This window comes from Neovison vison, chromosome 11 (genome assembly GCF_020171115.1).
Source record: "Neovison vison isolate M4711 chromosome 11, ASM_NN_V1, whole genome shotgun sequence".
NCBI classification, from domain to species: domain Eukaryota; kingdom Metazoa; phylum Chordata; class Mammalia; order Carnivora; family Mustelidae; genus Neogale; species Neogale vison.
In genome coordinates this window covers 184,045,392-184,060,719 of record NC_058101.1, presented here as the reverse complement: position 1 = coordinate 184,060,719, position 15,328 = coordinate 184,045,392, and the positions used below count along the sequence as shown (strand labels likewise).

Genomic DNA, 15,328 nt, shown 5'->3' with positions numbered 1-15,328 from the left:
TTTTTACTATACCATGTTAAAGTGTACTGCCAACTATTTAAAGAAAAAAAATATGCAAGTTCTTTTTTGGTTTAAGGTTTTATTTATTTAGAGAGTGAAAGAGAGCAAGAGTGAGCACGAGTGAGCAGGACAGGGGTTGGGGAGCAGAGGGAGAGAGACAATTCCAGTTTGACTCCGAGCTCATGGGGAACCCAAGCTGGGGCTCAATCCCAGAACCCTGAGATCATGACCTGAGCTGAAACCAAGAATTCCTCGGACACCCCGAAGTATGCAGTTTCTAATCCTGATGTAAGATTTGGGTTTATAAACTTCTAATTGACAGGTAAAATAGATATACTTAATTATATTCAGTTTAACGTATTTTATGTATCGTGCCTTTAAATATTCTCTATCTAGTCTCCTCTAAATTTTGATTTTAGCAATTTTAATTTCTGACATTAGACAACTTTTTTAAATTAAAAATTATTAAAGCCAGGGTACCTGGGTGGCTCAGTCATTAAGCATCTGCCTTCAGCTCAGGTCATGATCCCAGAGTCCTGGGATCAAGTCCCACGTCAGGCTGTCTGCTCAGCAGGGAGTCTGCTTCTCCCTCTACTTCTGCTCTCTCAGATAAATAAAATCTTTAAAAAAAATTAAAGTCAAACAATATATAAATGTGAATATAAAATTGCACATAGAATTGCACAGCCTGATTCAACAAATATCTGAGAGAAGAGAAGCATCTGTAATCATTAGTGACTAAAACAGTATTTAAAACATTTATGTTTACCATTATATACTGAATATAGCAAATAAATTTTCATTTAGGGATAAGTACTAAATTGAATTCTAAAAAAGGGAGAACACTTTTAAATATACTTATTAAATACTTAATTCATCTTTCTGTCAGTATACTGTATGTAGGTTATACAATACAATATGAAAAAATATATTATTGTAATTTACTTCCAAAGCAAAAATTGAGAAAGTTAAGATTATGGGAACTCAATCTTCTTTTGATTATACACTTATGGTATGTAAGACAACAGTTTTTGATGTGAAATTTTACTTTTGAATTCTTGTTTTTCCTTGATAAAATACTGTTTGTTCTCCTATTTGAGAAAACTTTGGGGCTCCTGGGTGGCTCAGCGGGTCAAGCCTCTGCCTTTGGCTCAGGTCATGATCTTGGGGTCCTGGGATGGAACCCTGTGTCGGGCTCTCTCTGCTTCCCCCTCTCTCTCCGCCTGCCTCTCTGCCTACTTGTGATCTCTCTCTATATATCAAATAAATAAAATCTTAAAAAAAAAAAAGAAAAGAAAAAAAATGCAGATGGACTTAACTACATTAATGATTCAGGTGTGTTATTTTTTTTTAAATTTAATTGTAGCTCTATCCCATAATTTGGTGTTTAAATGAACAAGTTTGATTGGCACTTAAATTTTTCAAAATTCTGAATTGAGAATTCTCTATGTTTTGTTTTGGCATAATATACCTGAAAATAGAGTAATTCTGAGTTGAGAAATCATATGTATTATTTCATGCTGTCTTATTTGCTAAGTATCTTTTGTCCTTGTAATTTAGTATTTAAAGGAATTCTATAACATTTTAATCTTTTAGTTTATCCACCCTTATGTAATTTTAAGCTTCTTTTATGGAGTTGAAATTCTAACTATGCTTAATAATAAATTAAGCAAGGCATTTAATGAGGTGTCTAGGTAATATTTTGAATAATTTCATTCTTCCATTCTTTATGTGCATGTAACTGGAAAATTAAGGGTGGCTTCTAAGGGACCTGACACAAAAATAGGAGTAATATGATCTCTTTTAAAGCACTGAAGGAGTGCAGCTGGTGTTCATTATTCTCCCAATAGAAATTTTCAGCACTTACTTGCCTGGAAAGTTAGGACACAATCAGATGTATCTTTAATGCTAGATGCCCCTTTTTTGCATAAGCATATTGTAGGATGACTTTAAGGTACAAATGTAGAGGATTTATAGAAATGTGTAAATGAATATATGGATTTTCTAGTTATATCTAGAAATTATATTCAGATTATAGTACAATAACTTTGTATATTTGTTAAATCACTAACAGTGGTTTAAAACCATAAATAAATGATACGTCATAGTTTTATGAAAAAAGGACTTTCTAATTTTAGAAACAGATTGTTTTGATGGAATAAAATATCTCATTTTTCCTTTCAAAATAATTCATTGAACCCATGATGCTATGATAGTTCAAGATTATTGAACTATGTTTCCAAAAATTGTCTTATAAAATGTACATTTACAGTGTGATGAAATAAAGGGTGCATAGTTTATTTATCCAATGTTTAAATACCCATAAAAGAAAATGAATTTAATATAATGTAATTGTGTTAATTGGCTAGAGTACAGGAAAATTTGTATGGTTTTTCTATTTTTTTTTTTGGTATAATTTTTCTAAAGCAGCATTATCCAAGAAGAAATGTGATACAAACCATATATGTGATTTTATTTTACTTTTAAATTAAAACAAATTCTTTTACTGAAATATAGTTGACATACAACATTACATTAGTTTCAGATGTACAGCAGAGATTCAGCAAGTCTATGTTATCCACAGTTTGTAATTTTAAATTTTCTACTAGCCACTTTAAAAAAGTCGAAAAAAAAAATAGGGCACCTGGGTAGCTGTCGTTTAAGCCTCCCTCTCTTGGTTTTGGCTCAAGTCATGATCTTAGGGCCCTGGGATTGAGCCTGTGTCAGCCCCACGCTAAGAATGGAGTCTGCTTAAGATTCTCTCTCTCCATCTCCCCCTGCCTCCATTTTTTTTTTTTTAAGTTTTTATATATTTATTTGACAGAGAGAGATCACAAGTAGGCAGAGAGAGAGAGGAGGAAGCAGGCTCCCTGCAGAGCAGAGAGCCCGATGCGGGACTCGATCCTAGGACCCTGAGATCATGACCTGAGCCGAAGGCAGCGGCTTAACCCACTGAGCCACCCAGGCGCCCCTCCCCCTGCCTCCATTAATCTCAAGTGTCTGACTGCTCTCTCTCCCTTAATAAAAATAAGTTTGAAAATCTAAAAAAAAAAAAAAAAAGGGCTAAAAATTTTGAATTAAAAAAACAAAAATAAACATGTAATTAATTCTAATGACATAATTTAATTAACCATGTATATTAAAATGTTATCATTTAACATATAATTAATATAGAATTATTATGAGATATTTGTATGTTTTTTGTACTAAGCCTTTGAAATCAGGAATGTGTTTTGCATTTATAGCATATCTCAATTCTGATGCTAAATTTTAATTGAAAATGCTTGATTTGTATTTAGCTTTCATAAACTTTACATTTGAATAAAGCAGATACTCTGTGTTCCAAACATCTTAAAAATTCTTTCCAATAATTGAATCAAATATCAGTTTTTTTTTTCAAGTATCACCTTTTCAATTTAATTTCAGATTGATGAATTGAGTTTCTTAACCATCCTAGCCACGTTTGAGGAGCTTGTCAGCTACATGTTGTTAGTGCTCATTGTAGCAGAAGCACAAGAGGTAGTTTGGAAATACCCATGAAAACACAAAATATGGTGGGGCGCCTGGGTGGCTCAGTGTGTTAAGCCGCTGCCTTCGGCTCAGGTCATGATCTCAGGGTCCTGGGATCGAGTCCCGCATCGGGCTCTCTGCTGAGCGGAGAGCCTGCTTCCTCCTCTCTCTCTCTGCCTGCCTCTCTGCCTACTTGTGATCTCTCTCTGTCAAATAAACAAATAAAATCTTTAAAAAAAAAAAAAAAAAGATTTAAAAAAAAAAAAACACAAAATATGTTTAACCTTTGAACTAGCAATCCCACTTCTAAGAATCTAGAGATAGGGAAAAAAATGTGTAATATAATATTCTTTGGGACATTTTGTTTTCAAAGAAAAATTGAAGACAAATGAAAGGGAACTCAAAGTAAGTTTGGATAGACAATACAAAAGAAGATGCCGCAGTCATTAAGAAATTAATGAAGTAGTAAAATTGGCCTAATTTCTGTGGTATTTGGATGGCATAATGACTGAAGGACAAATAGAATTTTAGTTGGTCAATAGACATAGTAGTCATATTGCTAATTTTATTACATTTAGAGGTAAAATCTTATTTTTTAAGATTTTGATTAGGATCAGTTTTATATCTTAACACTTTAAAGTAACAGAGTACAGGCTAAATATATACCCCATGGTCCGAGTTTCTGTTAGCTGGGTAACCACTTCTTGCTGGCGTGTTTTCTTTTTTTTTTTTTTTTTAAGATTTTATTTGTAGGAATGTCTGAGTGGCTGGCTCAATCTGATAAGTGTCTTTTTTCTCAGGTCATGACCCCAGGGTCCTGGGATCAAGTCCCCATATCAGGCTCCTTGCTCAATGGGGAGCCTGCTTCTCCCTCTGCCTGCCTCTCCCCCTGCTTGTTCTCTCTCTGACAAACAAAATCTTTTTAAAAAAATTTAATTTATTTGATAGTGTGTTGGAGAGAGCACAGGCAGGGAGAGGCAGAGGGAGAGAAGCAGGCTCCCTAATGAGGGAGGCCCAATTGGGGCTTGATCCCCAGGACCCTGAGTCACCCAGACACCACCTGTTGATTTTTTTGTTTTTGTTTTTTAAACTTAACTGCAGGTTTTTTTTTGTTTGTTTTTGTTTTTGTTTTTGTTTTAAGTTCAAGAGTAGCAAGATAAGATCTTTGGAAGAAAGGAGAATATAAATCTTGAAAAATTGAATTGGGTGTCAGAAATGTTTGATACCAGTTTTATAATTACATGAAGATGGGTGAAACTGAGCTGCTTAGTTTTATGATACTCTAGGGCATTCCAGATGAATGTGTTGTTGAAAGTGTTTGAAACATAAGTAGTGGTCTGTAGGAGATTGCTAAATAATTTGTAAAATGTGTGAAGACACACAGTCTGAATTGGTTCTGTTGAGTTAAAAAAAGTAAAAATTCCTTGATTGTGAAAATAAGTGATTTTTTCCCAGAAAACTCATTTCTTTATATGCATTTTAAATAATTGATATGTTATGCTACAATAGCCATTGAAAGGGTCTTTTTTTATTAGCATCTGATTTACAAGTACGATTAACTTCTATTTTAAGAATAAGTTCTAAAAAAAAAAAAAAAAGAATAAGTTCTATTAGAAAAATAATTGTAGGGACACCTGGGTGGCTCAGGGGGTTAAAGCCTCTGCCTTCGGCTCAGGTCATGATCTCAGGGCTCTGGGATTGAGCTGCGAATTGGGCTTTCTGCTTGGCAGGGAGCCTGCTTACCCCTCTCTCTCTGCCTGCCTCTCTGCCTGCTTGTGATCTCTCTGTCTCTGTCAAGTAAATAAATAAAATCTTTAAAAAAAAATTGTAATAGATATTTGGAATTTGAAGTGTAATTCCTTTAGAAACAATTCTGTGAAGGTTGGTTTTGGTTCTCAGGGCACCTCACAAGAAGCAGTTTGAAACATCATTTATACAGAGTCAATGGCATTGACCTGACTTTAAGTCTTACAAGCAAGGTTGCAGGTGGTAAGAGGGGAGGAGAGAACACGCTTTACTTCATTTTGGTTTGTAGGGCTACAGGCATTCTAAAAATAAACTTTTTTTTTTTAAGATTTTATTTATTTATTTGATAGAGATCACAAGTAGGCAGAGAGATAGGCAGAGAGGTGGGGGGGGGCAGGAAGCAGGCTCCCTGCTAAGCAGAGAGCCTGATGTGGGGCTCAATCCCAGAGCCCTGAGACTATGACCTGAGCCGAAGGCAGAGGCTTTAACCCACTAAGCCACCCAGGCACCTAGAGAAACATTTTCTTCAGACACCTTCCTCCTTCCTTTCTACAAAGTATTTCACTCTTTCCAGCTAATAGGTTTCTAAAATGTTCTGTGTAATTTATTTTCAACTCTTGTTTTTTTTCATCCTTTACAGATATAAATGAAGTTAAACTAATTAGAAAGCTGGTTCCTGAAAACATTGACACGTACCTTATCCACATGGCACTTGAGATCCTGGGAAAAGACTGTGACAACAGACTGTTAGACCAGCTTTCATGTACTTCCAACAGAAAGAGATATTTCCCCAACTCTGAAGAGAGCTGTTCAAGTTCTAAGAGAAGCAGGGAAGAAGTAGGCGCTAATACCAAGGTGTTAATTATATGTAGAATTTTCATACATTGTCGGTTGGTTCGATTTACATATTCTAACACTAAAATGCTGTATTTCTTAAACTGTTATAAATTCTGATATAAGGTTACTTTTAAAAATCTGTGCTCTATTTCCTTTGTTTTTCATAAATCTTATCTGAGAAAAGTGTTTTTTTTAAACAACAGAAAAAGGGAAATGTAGCCCATCTATTTAGCTTTTTGTGTGGAATGTCAACTGAAATTTTACTTCTACCTCATACCGATTTTATATATATATATATATATATATATATATATATATGAAATCCTTTTTCTTTCATAGACATAGTATTGCCTTTGAACTTATGGCAGTTTATGTAGTTTATGAAAATGAAAACAAATTCCATTATAAATACCCCCCAAACTAGTTTGTCTATCGTTCTATCTCTTCCTGCTTTGTTCTTGTCATACTGAATCTCTTAGGTACAAGGAAAATTGTTGCCTATGGTCCTGCGCGTATACCATACATATTTCTGAGAAAGACCATGAATTTAGTCTTATTTAGTATTATTTTAGTTTTATTAAAATGCTTTGGAAATTATTGCTCTATATGTTGTATGAGAACTAGTTTTTGATGATGATTCTATTAAATGATTGTATAAATTTGAAAATTTAACCTTTGTTATCTTCCAGGTCTAAAATTTTATGATTCTGTGATAAAAGTTGTGAAAACTAGTGATTTACTAAAAAACTATTGTGGTTTCTAGATCATAAATTGAGCATGGTAGCAGGTGTTTTCTCATATAGTGCATTGGGGATTCCATTCCAGTTTCAAGATAGTCTTTTTAGATTTTCTAGAGTTAAATCCATTTTCTCAATAGCTTAAAAATAAGAGGAGCCTTTATATTCTTGTACTTCAGTTAGGCTTGTATACAGACATGTCATAGATAACCTAATTGGAACTCTTTACATTATTTAATCAATTGAAGTAGCTGTGGGAAGGATATTAAAGAAAATAATGTTGGGTGGTAGTAGTGAAATTTGGCCTCTATTCCCAGCCTTTTATTTCTGAAATCTATACCAGATGCCTAAAACCTTGTTTTTCCCAGTGAAGGAACTATCAGTGAAGGAAAAGGTGAAACTTGTTATTTTTCCCTGATTATTGATGCACATTTTATATGAATTATTATTTTAGTCACATATTAGCGTTTGGCTTTTCCCTTATTGAAATAATATCAGATGCTGACAACAGAGTGGGGAGATTTTGGCGGTGATGGGTGGATGGGTAGAAGTCATGCTGAGCCTCCTGGATTTACCACCCCCCCCCATTTAGGGGAACAAGGATATTGGGGACAAGAAGTAGATTAAGAGATGAATGAGCCAGCCTAAGTATTTTTCTTTCATCTGACTCCCAAGTACAGAAGGCTGCTTCGAATACTGTAGAGTCTGTTGGAGGACTGGTTTCAGATCTTTCCTGTTAACATTCATCTTCTCTGCTGACCTGGATTATATCTCTTAATTTGTTTCATTGGATGAATATGAGGCTTCTGATAAAGAATAATGTCAAAACAAATTCTTTGTATTTGTTGGTGCATTGTTAGTTTTACACCTATTGCGATTACTCTTAAGATAGAAGCTCCAGGGGCGCCTGAGTGGCTCAGTGGGTTAAGCCGCTGCCTTCAGCTCAAGTCATGATCTCGGGGTCCTGGGATCGAGTCCCGCCTTGGGCTCCCTGCTTGGCGGGGAGCCTGCTTCCTCCTCTCTCTCTCTCTCTCTGCCTGCCTCTCTGCCTACTTGTGATGTCTGTCTGTCAAATAAATGAATAAAATCTTTAAAAAAATTAAAAAAAAAAAGATAGAAGCTCCATCATGCCTTTTTATGAAGAAAGATTCCGTCTTGATATTGGTAGTTCTGATCCAAAATATGCAGGTACACAGTGGATTATTTGAGTGCATCTTTTTTTTTTTTAATTTCTGGAAAGTCTTCTTAAATTTTACTTCTTAGAATTTTTCCCATTGCTTTATATTTCTTCTTCAGGGACTTCGACTATACGTTAGATCTTCTTTGCCTAGCTGCAATATTTGTCACTTTCCATGAATTCTTTCTAGCTTTCCATTTCTCCTTAATTTAAAATTTTCTTCTTCATCTTCTTCTTTTTCACTCCTATTTCTCTGGACAGACTCTGTTATGTTTATTGCTATGTTCCTCCTAGTTTAGTATTCACTTCTTTACATTTTTCCTTTTGCTTCTAATTCTTAACTAATAACTTTTCTCCTCCATTTTGAATTTTTCTGATTTTGATTTATGGTGTTCTTTCATGTTTTGAATAATTTTCTTAATGTTTTTCAACTCATTTAAGAGGTTACAGTTTTATTCTATATCTTAGCAACTCTTCTGGTATCCCATTTGATCTTAATACTTTCCTGTTGTTCATTTTCACGTGAAATTAGTTTTCCTGCACTTTCAAAAGAAAGCATGTTTCAATGTAGTTTTCCCCAAGTTCACAGACCTCTCCCTTCTGGTATTTTGTGTAATTTTTCAAAATATGAAAACTTAGTTTATGAGATATACTCTTTTGTCACTCTTCCCTTTGTCTCTGTTTTACTTGAACTGCTAATTCAATTTCACTCCAGTAGTTCTCCCAGAAGGCATTGTGGTAGCTGGTCAGGAGCGTTCACAGGAACCAGTTGCGTTAGCCATTGAAGACACAATTTGTAAGTCATTTGCTGTTGGGTTAGGCAGAAACCCTCTCACTTTCAGTTGCTGTTTTCCCATTAATCTATCATGGTTTCTATGTCTATCTGTAGGCTACTTTGTGGTTCTTCTCTTCTTGGGCACCTCACTGCTTGCCTCTGCTTTCTGTTGTAGTTAAGTGGTACTCTGCAGGTCTTATGGCTGCTGGTGGTTTCTCCTCACATGCTCAGTGTTTGGATTTCCTTGGGATACCTTTAAACTTAGTTTTATTGTAAATGTAGATTATGAGTTCAGAGTTTTCCTGTCAATTCTGTTTTAATGGTGGGCTTCAGAGAGATTAAAACACTATGCTGCTGCTTCCGCCATCTTCCCAGAACCCTTTTCCCCAAATCACCTTTTTCCTCCTTATTTTTCTTTACTGCCTAAGAGAGAATGTATGCGATATTTTCTACCCTGCTACTAAGTTTCATTATAAATTAAAATGTACAATATTATTTATAAACTGTTTTGAGATACTCAGAAAAAAATGTCTTACGAATAATACTATAATTATTATTGTTAAAATTCAGTACTTCAAAACAATTAGAATTTTCTAAAACTTTGTTTTTTTTAGGCATAGTTTTGTTTTGTGTTGTTCTCTAAGAAAATAGTGCATGCTGTAACTATTTTGTGTTCTATAATAATGTTAAAGGTTGATCAAAAACATCCTTGTGATTTTTCACCAAAAGATGAAAGTCACAAAAATTCCCTAAGACTAACTTCTTGGAATCAGCCTGCCAGCGATTTAAAAACAGATTTATTTACGGATTCTCATTTAATTCTCAATTAAGATTAAGTTAATAAAGTAGTTTTCGTGATAACTACATCCAACTTGATAGTTACTATTTTTAGATTTGTCTTAGTGTAGATGAAATTAAATGTGAATATAACATATATATTTCGCTGTTTGCTTACATTGTATGCTCACATATACTCAATAAATGAGTTAATGTTTTGTATTTTCAATTTAATGATATTTGTTAATAGAATTTGGGGTATCAGAAAACCCCCCTGAAAATCTAACTGATTTCTGGGAATTTTGGTTGACTACTAAAGAAGGAAGTAGTCACTGAAAGGCATTGTTTCTGTTAGGTGACTCAGTTCTCATAATTAAAGTCTCTCCAAAAACTTATTCTTGAGACTCAAAAGATACAGCACTTTCCTTCTTTCTCAGTGAAACAAGATCATTATTATAATAGTGTGGTAAATACTGAAGGTCATATTCTGTAGAAAGATTATAGAAGATAGAACATTTTCAGTGACATTAGCTACTAATTAATGAATACCAAGACAAAATCAGGATGTGTTTTGATAGCTTGCATATATTCTCATTTGACCCTCCAGGTAATCCAATGATGTTATGTACTGTTATTCTCATTTTCTGTGTGAAGAAACCGAGGCTGAAATAACATTCATAAGGCCATACATTTAGCAAGTGACTCAATTGGAGCTCAAACCTAATTCTGTCTTGGTTGGCAGTCCCTATTTATTCCATGGTATTCAGATACTAGACTTAGTGTTTTTTCCTCTGTTCTGTTCCTGTGCAGATGTCATGCTCTGTTTTGCTTTTTGGTTTTGTTATCATGTTAACTTCTTTCCTTCCTCCAGATGCATGCAGGTGTTCTAACTATAATTGCAAGCAACTGTAGGCTGCGAGGGATTATGTTAGTAAGATCTTAAGGGAAGGGGTGCCTGGGTGACTCAGTGGGTTAAAGCCTCTGCCTTCAGCTCAGGTTATGATCCCAGGGTCCTGGGATCGAGCCCCGCATCGGGCTCTCTGCTCAGCGGGGAGCCTGCTTCCTCCTCTCTCTCTACCTGCTTCTCTGCCTACTTGTGATCTCCGTTTGTCAAATAAATAAAATCTTTTTAAAAAAATCTTAATGGAAGAATAAATATTTCTGGACCAATTTTATCTCTGCCCAAATACCTTTTGTCTGTGGCATTATATATCGCCAGTATTTATTACTTCTGAGTCAAATACCGTCTCATACAGTCTATGTAAATCTAATCTGTCCTCCTGGACTTCTCTTCCCTGTGAGGAAATTTGCTATCCTTAGCCTGTTTTTTTTCTGTAGCTTTTACTAAAGTGTGAGTAGCTCTTTCTTCTTCATTGGATTTCTTTAATTAAGCCAAAACAGCTAATAGGGGTTTTTAACTTTTTCTAAATATATGTTTTCATAGTTTTCTGTGAAGGATCTTTTACTTTTTTCCCCACTCTTAAATCTTTTGAAACCATTTTTAAACATAGAAAATGTAACAAAACATAGCAGGTAATTGATGAACCATATATACAGTTTTCATTCTGGAAATTGAATAAATTATGCTTTTTTACCTTCAACTAACAGACACATTATAACTTAGATTGAGGTCACCTTATCATAAAGTCCTTCAGATAGTTCCAATAACTCAATTAACTGCTGGATTCCAAGGTGTGCTTACTTTGGAATGATTTGTCTGTCTTGTGGGTTTGAGGCTCTTGTCAAACTGAGATAACAATAATTACTACCAGTTTATGCTTATGGAACATAACTCAAAATTGTTTTATCCTTTTCAAGTGCAGATCACATAATGCACAACCGCTGCCTTTGGGTTCCTAAATTTTTTTTTTTCCAGGGACTTTTAACTTAGGGTCTTGAGGCTTCATTTGGTGCCTAAGTCTCCTAAAATTGTGCAAAGTATTACATATGTGTACATTTAGAAGTTGGTTGACTATATATAACAATACAAATTGTTGTTTTTAGCAGATTTCAAAAGACTCTTTGAAACAAAAATTTTTTTCATTTATTTCAGTGACTGTTTTTTGAGTATCTGTTATGTCCCAGCAACTCTGCAAGGCACTGATAGTGTTTGAATCACTCTGCTAGTCAGTCAACCTTTGGAGACATAGAAGTACATGCTTTTTCAAACACCTAATGTGATTCTGTGTGTGTCTGTATCTGTGTGTATGTGTGTGTGTCTATATGTGCGTGTCTGTGCACCTGAGCAGATGCCTTCCTCCGAGCATTAAATTAACCATTTTGATCAGCCCAAACCAAGTACACATGAGACAGAAATCTAAAATAATATCTAGTTCTTTCCTTCTCAAATGTGTGTGTACACTTGAGTGCCCAAGAACAGATAACAAGATGGCAGGAAATTGCCTGAAGAAATGATATAGCGATTTTTGTCTTTTATTTACTTTTTGATCTAGAAATAAATTCTGTGGCTCTCACTATTTTGTTTTACTCTACAAGGGAAGGTAGTGGGTATATATACAGTAACCTATGTTACTTTTTACAACCGACACATATTTTCAACATTAACATATTTCTTTTTCTGTTTTTTTTTCCTATAGCCTGCCTCTGTAACCTCAAAGAGAAAATTACCTGAGTGGTTTGCCAAAGGCAGAGAGACTTTAGCTGACGCCAGCAAGAAATCAATGGCCAGAACAAAAAAGAAAGGTCTTTTTAGTTAAACTGGCAATTGCCAGAGGAATTGTGTGTGTCTTACTGTATTAGAAGAGGGGAACTGTGTTTCATTTCTGAAAATAGTGGCAACGAGTACTTCAGTTTACAAATTATTCTAATCTCAAAAGTAAGACTGACTCATTTGTTGAACAGCTAACATCTTAAAACAGCCTTGTGCAGTTTACTAAAGTTGAGTCTTCTGAGAGCCTGAGTGAGTAATCATAGAATAGAATAAATACATTAATCTCCTTTACGCTTGCTCTAAGAAACCGTTACTGCTCTGTTTCTTAATCTCTTTATTTCAGCAGTATGTTTAAGGGGTGCCAATTTGATATAAATAACAGACTTGTGGTTGTAGGATGATGACGTGTGTGATAGAAAATCTTCATATATTACCAGCTTGCTTTCTTGTGAACGAAGGAAGCATAGTTATTTTTACAAATTGTCCTTACCATCTTTATAAGAAGCTCTTACACACATTGATAAATGGTATTAGTGGAACAGACCAGTGAAAATGAAACATTCTGGGTTCCATGCATGTAGAGAAAAATAATGTAGCAAAGGAGACCAACTTCACTAGGCAACCATGCACTTTGTATTTTGTATGCTATTTCTATTATCTTTCAAGTACTAAATTCCTTCATATTGAATATTACAAAATATATATGTTATATATACATTATATATATATGTGTGTGTGTGTGTGTACATATATTTTTTTTTAACTTTTACTTACTTAATTACCTTGAGCACTTTCAGTTTTTGAGGATGTTGGAGTTTGAGTGTAATACCTCTTTATGTAGCACATGTGACTTCCCTATCGAAACCCATACTCTGATGCTGAGTTTGGTAAACCATGGTTAATATCACTTTAACCAGTTCACCTTACGGCCTTTAACTGATGTTTTTATAACAAAAATCACTATTAATAAAGAAGAGATATTGTAGGAGAACTAGAAAATCTGGAGAGATGAAAAGAAAATAAAAATCAGTGGTGGTTGTACCCAGCAGATCATCAGTTAACCCCTTCTGTGTATCCTGCTAAGCCTCTGTATTCACTGCTTTTCTTAGTTTGATACATGAATAATAAATGAATGTGTTTTCTTTGTAAAACATTTAAGTTAAAACACAAAAGATCCCTGTATTCCCATTTTCCTGCATCTCATTACCATTCCCTTTCCAGAAAGTAACTCCTATTAAGTACGTGACTTATAATTCTCTAGTCATTCCTTATGCATTTATATGCCTTGCATATATATCTACACATACATTCCTGTTTTTTAAAGTGAGTTAGATCATGCTGTATCCAACTTTCTGCAACAAACTCTTTCACTTAATATGTCATGAAGAACTTCCCATGTCAGTATATATATTGGTCTGTCTCGTTCTTTTTTACAGCTACCTACCATTCTATATGTTGAATATATTATATTTTATATAATCACTTTCATATTGGTGATTTTTGTCCTTTTTTTCTACTTTAGATTATTTCTAGAAGTAGAATTAGAGACTGAAATTTATATTTCACTGAATATATTATGAATATTTTTTTCCATGTCATTAAATTGTTTTCCACAGAATCTTTTTTGGTGGCTTTTTATAGTACAGTGATTCTCAAAATGTGGTCTGCAGACTTTTAGGGGTGTTTGAGACTCCTTCAGGGAATTTGCAAAGGAAAACTATTTTCTTAATACCAAGATGTGATTTGCCTTTTGTCCTATGTTTTTTCCACTGAGGGTGCAAAGCAGTTGTGAGTAAAACCACTGGTACTTAAGTGCAAATCAAGACAGTGACACCAGATTGCTGATTTTATTAATTCTCAGTCCTCAAACACATCTTCTCAAACTTTTATGTGATGAAATGGCAAGTGTGTATAAAACACTTCTGCTCTGTACCAAAGTGTGATGGTTGTCTCCAGGAAAAACTCTTGTTTGAATTGTGAACTGAATTAATTCTTTTTCCATGGAATACCATTTCTGACTGAAAAGAATGACTGATAGAAAACTATGATTGGTTATTGCGACTTGTGCATTTGGTGGATATTTTCTGAAAATTGAATCAAGTCATCCTGTCACTTCAGGGAAAACTGATGGTTATTTGTTGGCAATGATAAAATTTGAGATTTCTGGCAGAATTTATAGTTTTGGAAAACTTGTGTCTGCTGCCAGGAGTTTGAAAGCTTCCAATATTATAAAGGCTTTTCTAATGAGATATTATTCATACGATTAACAAAATTTTTAGAAGATCTACACAACTCAGTGAACTCCAATATTTTCTAGGTGACTAATACGTGATCTTAAAAATCATGCATGAGTAAAAGAGTCATCCAAACCACAAAGTGACCCAATGGATTTTAATGTAGCAGAGTATGAAAACGTTTATTTATATGGTTTCAGATTGTACACTGCAGCCAATCTTTAAGAAACTACAGGTGTCCAGTTGTGGTATAGTTTCAAAGAATAGTGTCTATAATTATCTGGGAAAGCTTTTAAAATACTCTTAATTAAGGTCACACTTTCTCCATATACGTCAACCAAAAGACCATATATTGAATATAGGAGCAGATTGAATGTAGAAGCAGATCTGAGACTCTAGCCACTTCTGTGAAGCCAGACAATGCTATTCTTCTATTTTGTGGGGGATATTTTTGTAAAATTTATTTATGTTATCATATACTGGATTTACTGCTTTTTTTAATTAATAAACATTTCTTAAACATTTCTCAGTTTTATTTCTAAAATGTTAAATAATGATAGATTTAATGCACATTAATGCAAAATCTCTTTTGGGTCCTTAATAATTTTTAAGAATATAAATGAAACTTGAGATATAGTAGATTGAGAACTGCTGACATAGTATTTTATTATATAGATATACTGTGAATTATTTAGCTGATTTCCTATTGTTGCACATTAAATCACATCCAGTTTTCTGCTCTTTTAAAGCTCTGCTTTCAACAGTCTTAAAATGAAATATGTTATAATCTCATGCCAAATAGCCAGAGGGAGAGAGTTATTATTTTTCGTCTTGGTTATAATTTTGTATGGACTTTTGGCCTTT

General features: G+C 34.2%; 1 protein-coding gene across 8 annotated transcripts in view; it reads left to right on the top strand.

The window, feature by feature from the left end:
• WRN (WRN RecQ like helicase) overlaps window positions 1–12,950 on the top strand; it is a 148,074-nt gene extending 135,124 nt beyond the window's left edge. For all 8 annotated transcript variants that reach the window (XM_044225425.1, XM_044225422.1, XM_044225426.1 and 5 more), the window contains 2 exons: window positions 5,897–6,111; window positions 12,157–12,950. In XM_044225425.1, the coding sequence (XP_044081360.1) occupies window positions 5,897–6,111; window positions 12,157–12,276 (335 nt within the window). In that variant the 3' untranslated portion in view covers window positions 12,277–12,950. The remainder of the gene's footprint in view (window positions 1–5,896; window positions 6,112–12,156) is intronic.
• The last annotated feature ends 2,378 nt before the right edge of the window (window positions 12,951–15,328 follow it).